This window comes from Photinus pyralis, unplaced genomic scaffold (assembly GCF_008802855.1).
Source record: "Photinus pyralis isolate 1611_PpyrPB1 unplaced genomic scaffold, Ppyr1.3 Ppyr1.4_LG2, whole genome shotgun sequence".
Taxonomy (NCBI): Eukaryota; Metazoa; Arthropoda; class Insecta; order Coleoptera; family Lampyridae; genus Photinus; species Photinus pyralis.
In genome coordinates, this window is record NW_022170403.1 from 50,028,582 (window position 1) to 50,042,126 (window position 13,545).

At 33.2% G+C, this 13,545-nt stretch overlaps 1 protein-coding gene across 3 annotated transcripts in view; it reads right to left on the minus strand.

Moving 5' to 3' along the window:
• Positions 1 to 4,340: 4,340 nt before the first annotated feature.
• LOC116164522 (phosphatidylinositol 4-kinase beta) overlaps positions 4,341 to 13,545 on the minus strand; it is an 82,345-nt gene continuing 73,140 nt past the window's right edge. For all 3 annotated transcript variants that reach the window (XM_031478715.1, XM_031478714.1, XM_031478716.1), the window contains one exon: positions 4,341 to 5,675. In XM_031478715.1, coding sequence (XP_031334575.1) covers positions 5,491 to 5,675 — 185 coding nt within the window. In that variant the 3' untranslated portion in view covers positions 4,341 to 5,490. The remainder of the gene's footprint in view (positions 5,676 to 13,545) is intronic.

Genomic DNA, 13,545 nt, shown 5'->3' on the forward strand with positions numbered 1-13,545 from the left:
ACAGCCCTGGCCCCTGGAAACTTTTTCAAGACTTTCGACAGTCGCGCAAAAAATTCCTTGAACTTTAAGCATAGAGTAACCATAATACTCTTTGCTTTAAGGATTTGATTATAAAAAAAAACTCACTAATCTTGAACGGTTTAAGGGATATGAATTAAAAATGGACCCTTGCATCTTCAAATTTTTAGATAGAGTTTGACTATGCTAAAAACTGTAGATAGGTACCTACTAAAATTTGAAATGCATTGAATTCAAAATAAAATAGCTCATTCAGAAAAAACTAGAAAATGGTATGTTTCTATTTAAAAGACACAAGATGGCGCCACTTTCGGTATTTACGGAAACGGTGCCATCTTGAAATTCTTTTATTTCAATTCTGGTTGTAAACCAAATTTCAAGTTTCTATATTTCAACTGCAAGTTTTGAAACGTATGGTCATTGTAATATACATATAGTCACAGTTGTAGTTAATCTGTGATATAGGTAAATTTGCCGATTTTGTTATTATTTTTTTATGTTACTTGAGCAGATACAGAAAAATAAAAAACACTTTTTGAACTCTACATTAATACGTTTTGTTTTGGAAAACTTTATTTTTTTAATGACCCGTGAAAAAAGTACTGTGTATTGACATTGAATAAAAACACTATAAGAAGCATAACCCCGTGGAAATAAAGCGCGACAGAGATTGAACTGAGAATATAATGGGAACACTGTCGATAGTGTCGATTCTTGAACTGAGAAGAATGAAAATTTGCTTTCCCCCTATTTACCTCAAAGAGAGTTCGGGGTCCAAACCAATGCGGGTACAAGGGGATATGTCGCGCTTTCTTCCATAAGCGTTAGTTAGGCTTCTTATAGTGTTTTTATTCAATGGTATTGAGTAGCATTTTTTTATTACTGATACAATGATGCATGGCACACAAAAGTTTAAAACTGTTGGTTTCAACAGGATAGTCATAGTGCATCTGCGCACAACGCCCTAATTGTGCGAGAATACCAATCAGACAAACTTTCTGAAAAATATATGTCCGATATTCTCAAGCGATTAGAGCGTTGTGCGTAGGGCATGGTGTATTACACCATGGCGTAGAGGCACCATCCTGTGTATCTGTCAAATAACATCAGTAGAAAATAAAAACAAAATCGCAAATTTCGGTTTTACTGGCATACTTTTGGAATAATTGGAATTTTCTGGTTTTCTTGACAGTATGATCATATTATATTATAGTACCGGGTGATTCATTAGAAGTGATGATCGCTTGAATTTCGCGCGTAAGGTTTTAGTATTTTTGCATTATTAGATTGACGGTTTGAATTTCGTTAGTAATTTTTTTCTGTCATGACTGTCATTTAACAAACCAGTGTCGCCGTTAATTGTTGTGTGTCATCCATTTTGAACAATTTTTAGAGTTGATGCACTAAAATATATAAGAAACGTAACTGTGTTTAGTGTTAGTTTATAATTTGTGGTAAAACAGAAGCAGTATTTATTATAAATAAGTAAACGATTTACTGAAAGCATGATGATACACCACTGCAATTAAATAAATGATCATCAGTTAGTACCAACTTCAGAATTTTTTTGATTTGCGGGAAATTCAAATTGTCCTCACTTCTTTATAAATAATAATTGTTCAAAATAGCTGTCTGATGCAAGGCGTCCCCGCCTGGCAGTTAGAATAAGTGAGGCTGTTGAGAAAATTCTCTAAACAGCCGCACTAGAACATAAGGCGTATTGTATTTTATAAAAGCACCCGCCACCTCAGGGTGGACACCACTGATAAGGCGAAACGTGAATAATAAATATGAATAAAAAATACAACGGACAAAAGTCACGTCACGGCGAAGACTAATTATTGCATCATAAATAAAGGTACCTTTACACTATCATACTTCTCATGTGATTTGTAATATGATAAGTAACAAGCATTTAGATTTGTGTTTACACTATACTATTTTTGGTATTATGGCTGTCATAAGACAAATCATAAGGAAATAATATGGAAATAATACGTAAATCGTGGAATAGGGATGTTTCTATTTCTGCATGACAAATGACATGACTTATTTTAAATATCCAAGTAATCCCGCCCTTTTATGGGTACTTTTCGCATTTTGCTGTTGTACTTATCTGAAAAAGCTGAATACTTGAGTAAACCAGTAAACTTTTGATTATATCATTGATTATAGGTGTGTATAATCAATGATTATAGGTATATTAGTTACTAATGAAAGAATAAATTACATAAACAATAAATCGAGCAATAAATATTTACGAGTATATTGGTATTTGGTTGTCTGGTTGTAGTGGTGTTTTCAGACACACATTGTCAAATAGTGTCTTGATTGGTAATTAACCCTTCAAATGTTTGGGGTAATCTTTCAAATAAGGGTACACTCATCCTTAATGTCGACCAAGGGGACGATTCTTTTTGCTTTGTTAATGAAACGCATAACGGAGAAATTATTTTTAAAATAATTGTTAAACTTTTTTCGTTAAAAATGTACTATGATTTTTGAGGTACTTTAGAAGTTCACCTATTTGTGCTTTACAGGTGATTTTTTTGAGTTCTAAGTTAGCCTGAAGGTACTTTTTTGTTGAATACTTATTGTGATAATTAGCGATTTATTTTAATACAGTAGTTAACCGCACAAAATTGCTTATTTGCCAATTTATTTAAAATTTTGCGGGATCCCGCAAATTCCGGGATCTCGCGGGATTAACATCTTACATCTAACGATCCCGCAAATACCGGGATTGAGATTTTGCTGCGGGATTGCATTCCCTAGCTGTAACTTTTGAACTAGTAGCCCAATCTTGGAACTGTTTGACATTATGGATTCTACAGGCCACGTCTATAAGAAAATTTTTTTTCCAAAAATCGATGCACCAAAATTTCTCGGGAAAACACATTTTCTTATTAATTTTGGTGCGTAGAATCCAAAACAATTCATATACTTTGTCGATCAGACTTCTCAATTCAAAGGGCTGTAACTTTTGAACTAGTAGCCCAATCTTGGAACTGTTTGAAATTATGGATTCTACAGGCCACGTTCTATAAGAAAAATTTTTTTCCGGGTCGATCTGAGACAATTTTTTTTTCGGGGCAAAAAAAAGGCAGTGTATAACCTTCCTTTTTTCCAAAAATCGACTGCACCAAAATTTCTCGGGAAAACACTTTTTCTTATTAATTTTGGTGCGAGAATCCAAAACAATTCGTACTTTTTCGATCAGACTTCTCAATCAAAAGATATAGACTAGAAACCAATTTCGAAAGAAAATTCAAAGGGCTGTAACTTTTGAACTAGTAGCCCAATCTTGGAACTTGGAATATTTTAATTTAGAGAAGATATATATGGTTTCGTAACTTCTTGTATTAAAGTCATATGAAAAACCTGTCAAGTGTAAAGTAAAACATTAAAACTCTTACGAAAAATATGTTGGTAGGTACACATATATCAGATAAAAAATCATGTGAGATATATTATAGTGTAAAGGTACCTTAATGAATCACCCGGTATGATAATAACGTTTATTTGCGTAACTTTTCCCTATATTAACCACCGTCCTATCTTTTATGGTTTCTAAGACCCTAATAGACATCCTTATCTTGGACACAGTGTATGTTGAGAAACCTTGTATTTTTATCTTTTTCGAGACAAAATAAACCATATTGGGTCATGAAGTTGTGGGGTGCTGACAGCTATGTCATAAGTCATTATGGTGTTCGTCATTCTTCTAAAAAAATTTTATTAAACAAGTTCTCTAACAGTAATTAATCCATTCATGTTAGTTTCCCATATAATTAATTCGCCACCTAATCATTCGACACTCTGCGCATGAAAAATTAGGACCAAAATCATGCTTGGAGTCATAATTAATCCAAATCCAAAGTATAAAAATTAGTTTTGAATTACATCACGAAACCTAAGTGAATTTACCTGTCTGTGAAGTTAAAGAAAAGGGAAAAGTTCAATTAAAATCCTGTTTATTTAGGCGATTTTAAAGTAAATACACTTCATAAATATAATAAAATACAACTTTATACTAAAAATTTTATATTAAAACATGCAAGTATAAATTACGACTGTTAAATTTTAAATTAAAAATTAAGTTTACTTTAGCAGCATAGTTTCATTAAAGCTAATGATGTATAAAACGCTTTCACTTTTAAATTTGATTTTTGGCCCAACATTTAACTAAACATACTAAATCATCTATAAATAGAAAACACAATCCAACGAAATTTTCCTGACCGCAAACGACATCGAAACAGAAATTTTTCACATTTATAAAAAACAGTTTATCATTTCCTAACCCTCTGATTTTTTTCTCTTTTTTTTTTCGATGGATTGTGTTACAATGTCAAAACTGCACAAGGTAATGATCTCAGTCTTTTTGAAATTCAAATTCTTTCAGTCAGAGGTATTCGTTTTTAAAATGAGCTACATAGCTACATCTAAGTTTACACTAAATTGTATATTATGGATGGATAACCGCAAATTCAATTAATTACTTTACATGTACAATCACGTTAATATCAATTAATTCAGAGCCAAATATTACCCATCACATTAATTAATTACGATTGCCTATACATTTTGCAATCTTATTTTTTTCTACTTGTACTTTCACAATATGTACTTGGTTGTGTTTTTTGTGACCTCTTTTTTACAAACGATGGCAAGAAACAAGATATTAAGATTTGAAATGAACAGCTTTCAAACTCTGTAAACGAATTTATTTCGTAAATATTTAAACAACAATAGACGCCATAAATATTAATAATTTTAAAATTTATCTTAAGAGTTTTACATTTAACTCGTATGACGAGATATTTACAAATTATTATTTTACCAGGGCACATTGTATTTGTACTAAAATTTTCTTTTTTTTATCTACGTATGTACATTTAAGGTCTACAAACAGGAATGTAATATAAGTATGAGTACATCTATTATCTCACTTACGTTTTTTGAATAAATTATGTACAATAAAAGTGGAATTTCAACAGTTTAATACAAATACAATGTATTCTTAAAAAGAAAATTAAAAATGAGGCAAGTATTTTACATTAAAAATGGGACAGTATCAAAACTTGCACGTTATAAACAAAGGAAATATAGTATCACTTACGGTATTTAATATGTACACATAACTGTAAACTTATGATTAATATACAAGCCTAATGTGTATCGATGGCATCATGTATTTCAAAGACAAATTGGGTTTACTATACATTTAACAAAGGGTCTTTGCTAATATAGATATCATTAAAAACATTGTGGTGTTACCATGGATTGAGCATATAACATTTCACTTAGGAAATGTCTTTAAACAATTACCAACAATTTATAACAAAATAAAATTTTCTCATAAATTATGTGGAAGTTAATCTTTCAATATAAATAATAGTTTAGACAGCGTAGTCTACTAATTTGACTATACCAGGTTTAAAACACACAGTCTATAGGTCTGTCGCACAGTTATAATGTTCCATTGGTGAAATACTGAAAATCATCGTAAAGTTTTGTGGATAGTGAATGTATACTGCCTTCGACCATGTTGTCAACTTCATTGTGGAGTTGCTCTTCTGTCATGTTGAGATGGAATCGATTCTTTAGATTTTGTACTGTTGCTGTTCCGGATTTAAAGCAGGGCAATTGGGAACCTGAAGCAAGAATTAAATTGAATTATTGAAATCAATAAAAAACTAAATAGGTAACACTATAAAAGTACGAATATCTTATTCAGACTCCTAGTAACAATTTTAAACGTAAGTAACCTAAACGTCAAAATATAAAATTCATCTAACATTGGATGCAGCTTCCAATCTTGAGAATAATGCAGACAGAATTGATCAAAATGATCAAATTATGATGACAGTGCGCCATCAAGAAGCTTTCTACAACCTGCCAATGTAGAGATCTCAACCATACATGGAGAGCGATGAAACATTAGTAAGGTCAAAACACACGTAGCAAAATTGCTTAACGTAACAATCAACCTCACTGGGTTGACGATTTTGTTAATACGATTAACACAATTCCTTGAGTTTCTTGAATACGTTTTCCATACTACAGCACATGTGATTTGTTTTAATGTTAATCATTGCATGCAGATAATCTCATTAGGGAGTATATTCTCCATGCTTTAGGCAAATAAAAGAATTCACTTTTGCAACAAACATCCATGTACATATTTTTTGCTATTACTTTATAATGTGAGTGGAGGATGACCTCTAACGTAACCCACTATACAAACGCTCACACCTTATGTCAGATTTGAACTTGTGACTGTTAAGTGATATCTTTTTGAATGTTCCTTTATTGAAACACACAAAATTTTCTTCTTTTATCTTTCATAAAGTGTATTTAAACTTATTATTTCATTTATTATATTTCTCTAAGTTCTAAAATTAAAAGAAAAGGAGTAATGAACATACGTGATATAATTTGATACAAATCAGTTGGGTAACTTTTTTATAAAAACCCTCTGAAGTTAGTAGACTATGCTTCATATTCATTTCTTTATCTGAGGAAGGTTGTTTTATGTACCCGCTTCCTTGCCAAGCACTTAGTAATACATTACATTAAACATATATTAATATGTGAGCCAGCCACGTTGATCTGATAACTATATCAATTGTTTATTGCTAGGTTTATTGTGCCCAGGTTTTTCACTGCTCAATACACAACAGGTAGGCCATTCGCCTTATGCCGTACAATCAGACTTGGTAAGCTTAGGGATACTCCGGTGAATTAATGGCCAAATAACCTGATCAAGATTCTTGACCAATAACAGTCTGTTAGGGTTATTTAGCACATGTTTGAGGTACTGGGGAATGATGTCTGATGCTTTGATGTTATCAAGGAGAATCCATTAGTAAGACTGTGTTCAAAAAGTGTATGATGGGAAGGAGGCAAAAACAATGAGAATTGGAATTCATTAAAATTTAAATATTTTTTACCTTACAAATCTAGACATCCGAAATGTGGTTAGTGAGCACACTTTAAATATGGGGAATTTCCGTTTTACGCACACACTACTCAATGGAATGCACCGTAAGCGCAACTCGAAAATAAAAGTGTCTGGACGTAAATTAACTAACTTCATTTCCCTGAATCACCCCGTACATATTTTATTTAGGTAACTGAAATAGTTTTTTTGTACTGAATTTCATAACCACGAAGAACTATATAAAACGCCCTGTATTAACACCGAATCATTTTTTTACTATATATTTACTTTATTGGTGGATATTTTATTACAAATATCAGTTATACAATGTGTTTAAAGTTAAGTCGGCACTATTGCTAACTTTTTTTCTTATTGCAGTTACGAGGTTGGTTAAATTAGCGAATATGAAGCATTTTTTCTCACAATTGCAATAATCAAATCAGAAAAACAATTGTACACTGTGTTATTAAGATAAGTCAATTAAATAACCTTTTTTCATGGAACGCTTGGTGTATCTTTACATATTTCGAAAGAAAATAAATAATAAACAAAAAATGTTCCCTATCGACCAGTAAATTGAAATGAGAGGAACTTGAATAAATTAGAGTTTTTAAATTTGTTACAGAATTTTTTGTATAAAACGCAGACGGCCCATACTTTCAGCAACAGAAGAAACAAGCGGAAATACGTTGGAAAGCTCAAAATTAAAAAAATGATCGCTGCAATTCATTTGTTTTCAAAGTTAGTTTAGTCTTTATAAGTTAGAAATAATAAAATAGGAAAATTTTATTTTTTTGTACAGCATAATTTTCTTACGACTTGTTCACCTTTAGTATTATAATCAGTATTATTGGCCATCTGCATCTTATATAATCTTTGTAACAAACTTAAAAACTTTGATTGATTGTAGTTTTTTTAATTTCAATTTACTGGTGGTTAAGTGTTAAATCATTTTTTATTCACAACTTCATTTTCTTTCCAAATAAGGCGTCTATTAAAAAAAGGTTACTTTAGTGAATATCTCGATAATCCAATACGCAATTATTTTTTGACTTGACTATTGCAATGTGAAAAAATGCTTTATATTTTCTAATTTAACTTATTTTCTAAATGCAATAATAATACACTTGGCAGTAGTGCTGACCTAACTTTGTATAGTTAATAAGACAAGCGTTAGTTTTTCTATCTGTCGTAGTTCTCCTTTCAAATTTTCCTCAAGCTTCCATAAAATTCTTCTCAAGTTTTCTCAAATTCGGTTTTCAAGCTTTTTCTCAATTTCTTCTTAAATTCATATAACATTTTTCAGAAGCATTCGCAAGTTAATATTTTCCATTTAAGTTCATCTTAGTTCCCACCAAGGAACACCTCAAGCTTGTATTCAGTTTCTTCTTCAGAGACTCATAATTTTCTCTGAAGTTCTCTTTTGTTTGTTTTGTTTAACGTCCTCTAGTTTTTCTCAAGGTAGGTAATTATTTTCATGATCACCTGTCAAAATCCATGTTCAAGTTCTGTACCTCTGTTTTTTCTCAAGCCCCGAGTCAAGCCCTATAAAATTCTTTTCTAATTTTTCAAGTTCGTAATTCCCAACACATTTCTCTCAAGTTCCTCTAGATTGAGTCTAGAGTTTTGATTAAGATAGAAGGGACAGAGTGTACAGAAGAGATAAACAAATATTGAGAAATGATGAAGAAGGAAAGAAGAGGGAAGGTAAAATAGGCGAGAGAATAGAAAAAAGTGCAAAAGAAAATTAAAAAAAGATGGAGCAACAGAAAGAATAGGTACGAAGAGCAAAACAGGGAAATAAAGACAGAGAAGTCTTTTTGTAAAGTAACAAAAAAAAGGAGTCAATGTATCGATGGTGGGAGATTGTTAATAGTGCATGGCAAACAGCCATTATAAGAGCCACTTTGTGTAGGTCAGTTTTTAAATGATTAGTTTCATGTTGTTTATCGCATAAGGCGAAGGAATGAATCTTTCCATCGGTAATATAATTTCGTAACACTCCCTGAAGAAATATTTTAAAGAAGCTGCTAGTTTGTGTATTTTTCCAAGTGGACTACCCACGTATTAGAGCCACAATGGCCGACTCCCGTCGCATAATTTTACTACAGATCCTCGACTCCTTTTTTTTTACCTCGTTGGAAGGTAAGAAACAGGCGATAAAATTAAAATAGAACAAATGAGAGGGAAGTATATTTAAAATGTAAAGAACACTTTATTAAGACTATAAGGAAAGCGGGAGATGGAGAAAGGAAAAGAGGAGATTGAAGGAGATGAGAGAAGAGCTCGAGCCGCAATTAACAAGACTAAAGAGAAGGAAAACGGCAGGGAAAGACGAAATAAGAAATGAGGTTTTTTGATTTTCGGGACAGATAGGGTCAGGGAAAGAATGAGGAATCTAGTAAATATGATACGGAAAGGAGGGAGTCTACCTGAAGAACGGAAGGAAGGCGTAATAGTGCCGATTTTCAAAGGAGCTGATAAAGATCAAAATCCACCCACCAAAGGGCGCACCCCTGATTTCGACGAAATTTGGTATCTGGAGGTTTTTGAACATGAAAATCAAGAATTTGAAATTCGACTGGAATGATGAGACAGATATGGGGAATAGGAGAGAGGGGTTTCAAGAATAACTTTAGAACAAGAAAATACCTGTTCGATTCAATGGTCAGAGGGGTGCTTACGTACGAAATGGAGATATGGGGGGTGGAAGGAATAGAATGAACTAGAAGGAATACAAAGAAGATACTATAAATGAGTATTAGCATTGTGCGAGTATATATGGGGGGTGGAAGGAATAGAATGAACTAGAAGGAATACAAAGAAGATACTATAAATGAGTATTAGCATTGTGCGAGTATATTAACGTGTATATACAATGGTATTAGTAAAGGACATTGAATTGAATATTAGATGATGAAACAAAAATGGAGAAGATAAGGATAGTGTCAGGACGCAGGGCGGTAAGGTTCCAGGAGTGTGAATTGGTAAAGAAAGTGCTTGAAAAAGAAAAAATTTTTGTGAAAGAAATAGATACGGACGGGCTAAGGTTAAAAGTCGAGAGGAAGACGAGAAAGATGGAAAATGAGCTGGCAAAAAAGGAGCGGGATGCACAGAGCAGACAGGGAAGGTTGAGACCAGAAGCAGAAATGTAGAATGTGTGGAGAGGAAGGAGACAATACATGCTATGGAATTGCAAGGTGGAAAAGACACGGAGAAGCAGGAGTGATGTGCTGAAATAGGGGTGAAGAGTTGTGAAGTGGATGAGAGGGATACTAAATCAAAGCAGAGGAAAACACTCACATTAGGTGTGAGTTACGTTTTGCCGAAAGAGATTCTCTTCTTCCAACACGCAGGCGAAGCCGAATTGTCATTAATTCTAAGGGTTCTAATTGCACAAATTATTTAATAGTGTCTTTAGTAATTGACCTTTTTCCTTGTGTTCAGTAATTGCGGTAAACTGAAGCACTTATCTCCATTTTTCTTGGAGGATTTATAAGACTATAGACACGTAAGTCATCCGCCATTTGGTCATTCCTTCCTTATCTTCGTTTCCTTTTAAAAATCCAATTTCTGATGGTTGAGCAGTCGTATAATAAATAATTTATTTCTTCATCTTTATTCGTATTATTTATGTTTTACGCCTTCTCGTTTAATTGGAGGTAGGTGGGTGTTTTATGTGTAATTGTAGAGGGTCCTCTGGGTACTTACAGCATTTCCTGAAATATGAACTATATATTTCACGGCCTACTTGTATTTAATCCACATTTTCAAGACTGAATAACGGTGTTCCCTAGAAGTGCAAACCGCATCACGCACTCTCTTTTGTTTGTAAACAATATCCCTGAAAAGCATCTAAAACCAGCAATTTGGAACACCCTGTACAGAATGCATAATTTCATTTCCATGGATAAGTTCCAAAATATGTAAGTACGTCGTAATTTAATGTGAAGTGATCCCTTTTTGCGCAGTCTATGGTTTTAGCTGTTTACATTCGGATGCTATTGCGCATGTGCGGTGTCTATGGAATATACAGTGTGTCCCAAATCGGGTGGAATTGCATGGGTAACTTTGTTATTATTAAAGATAGAGAATTGGTTAAATGGGCAATGTTTTGCAATTTTGGATGCTTATTTAAAATTTCCTTATGGAAATTCAAAATGTCGCATAGGTTCGACGTAAATTCAAAAAAAAGAGATATAAAAAAAAGTTTTATATAAAAGTGACTGTCTTTGATACGCTTAACTTAGAATTGATGTCAAAAAAAATTCAAGATGGCCACTTTTGAGGAACATTTACCAACTTCCTAAAGTTAAATGGGCGCTATATTGGATTTTTAGATTACTTGATAGATTTTTAAATTCTCTTTTCAACGAGCTCTCATAACATAAGATTGAAAATAAGATACCAGTTATATTAACTGTTTTTGTATTTTAATCAAGTAGTCTGTGACGAATAAAACAAAACAAAATCTATTCGAGGCAACAAAACAATGAAAATAATTACACCAGATCACTTCAAGACAGTTTAGTTTAGGCAACGTGTTTCATCATTATACTCGAACTGGTAAAACTGTTAGTTTCGATATTCTCGCGGATAAACCATCTACAAAATGTGACCTGGGACAATGCATCAATGGTAATACATTGTGTAAAATAAAGCGTGTCTTGAAATATCTTTAACTGGATAATGGCATGACTTTTTTCGAGGGGATAGTTTGTAGTTATGTAAGTAGGTATGTAAGTATGGATAATGGCCCGTATGAATAAAAGTAAGCAAATGCTTATACTTGCAAAATTCAAAGTAAATACTCGTAACTGCCCCTTCATACTGGTCTGTTTAGCATGGTTTAGCAGCACTGCACTGCGTCCTGTCCTTCTGCTTAGAAGCGCTGCTAAGTCGCCCAGTGCGAAGGAGCACTTACGAGTATATACTTTGAATTTTGTAAGTATAAGCATTTGCTTACTTTTATTCATACGGGCCAATAAGTCAATAAGTGATGTTATAAAAATCAAATTTTTCTAGACCTAATGCTTATATAAAATTTTGGAGGGAGTTGTAATGCCCAAACCCCCCCTCTCATGAGTGCGTCCCTGATTTTTTAAACATCTGATGTAATTATTTTCATTGTTTTGTTGCTTCGAATAGATTTTGTTTTGTTTTTTTTTAATTCATCACAGCCTACTTGATTAAAATACAAAAACCGTTGATATAACTGGTATCTTATTTTCAATCCTATGTTATGATGGCTCGTTGAAAAGAGAATTAAAAAATCTATCAAGTAATCTAAAAATCCCATATGGCGCCTATTTAACTTTAGGAAGTTGTTAAATGTTCCTCAAAAGTAGCCATCTTGAATTTTTTTTTGACATCAATTTTAAATTAAACGTATCAAAGACAGTAACTTTTATATAAAACTTTTTTTTATATCTCTTTTTTTTTAATTTACGTCGAACCTATGCGACATTTTGAATATAAGCATCTAAAACTGCAAAACATTGCCCATTTAACCAATTCTCTATCCTTAATAATAACAAAGTTACCCATGCAATCCCACCCGATCTGGGACACACTGTATATGATCTAAGCGAAGCAATTATCAATCATATTTCGTTTTTTTTTTGGGAACCTTTTGTTACAGATAAGTATAGTGAAATATATACTAATTGATCATTTCGAATGAGGAGGTGGTTAATGGGGGAATCAATACTTTTGAATATTTGGGGAGTATTTTTGTATTTGTGGGTATACGCTATCCAATTTTGAAGGCAGTATTATTTTGATATAGACTGAATAAACCAGTATTTCTTTTGTTAATTTGATTGCACTGTTATTATTTCCCTCATATCTTCTTAGTTTCATATGGAGAGAGTTAGGATAGAAATTGAGTGACATTCAACCCTATTGGTAAGGGTTTCTAACCCTGAAATAGTCGGCCATTTATGTGGCGGGTGTGAGATAAAAGTAGCGCTAACTCCGTGTATTGTTATACGTCAAAATTTTATTAGTGCCTTCCTCTAGTTCCTCAATTTTCCCTTAAATGCTTCTCAAGCTTCTCTTCAGGTTTCACATTCCCCTCAAGCTTATCTTAAATTCCTCATAAACCATTTTCAATGTCCTTGTACGAGGGTCGTTTTTTTTCAACCTCCGATCTCATGCGGTGACGGCTAGACAAGTCGCAGGCCCGCGGTGAGCGCAGTAGTCGATCGCGCATCTTCCCCACCACAACATATGTCACTGCCGAGTTCAAGTAGCCAGCTTGTGCTGAGCTGCAGTCGCATAAACATTGCCGCGTCTATTGATTCGCCCGCCAACTTGAGAAGTGTTATTCGTTTCTTGCAAGCAGAAGGAAATAGTGCAGCAGAAATCCATCGGAGAATATGCCGCGTTTACGCAGAAAACATTATGAGTGATGGTGTTGTACGGGAATGATGCCCTAAGTTTAAAGATGGCCGAACTGACGTGCATGATGAAGGAGGTCAAGGACGCAAGTCTGTCGTTACAGACGACCTTGTTGAATGAGTTGACAAGGTGGTTAAAGAAAACCGTAGATTCACAATAAGTCCTTTGTCTGTGGAATT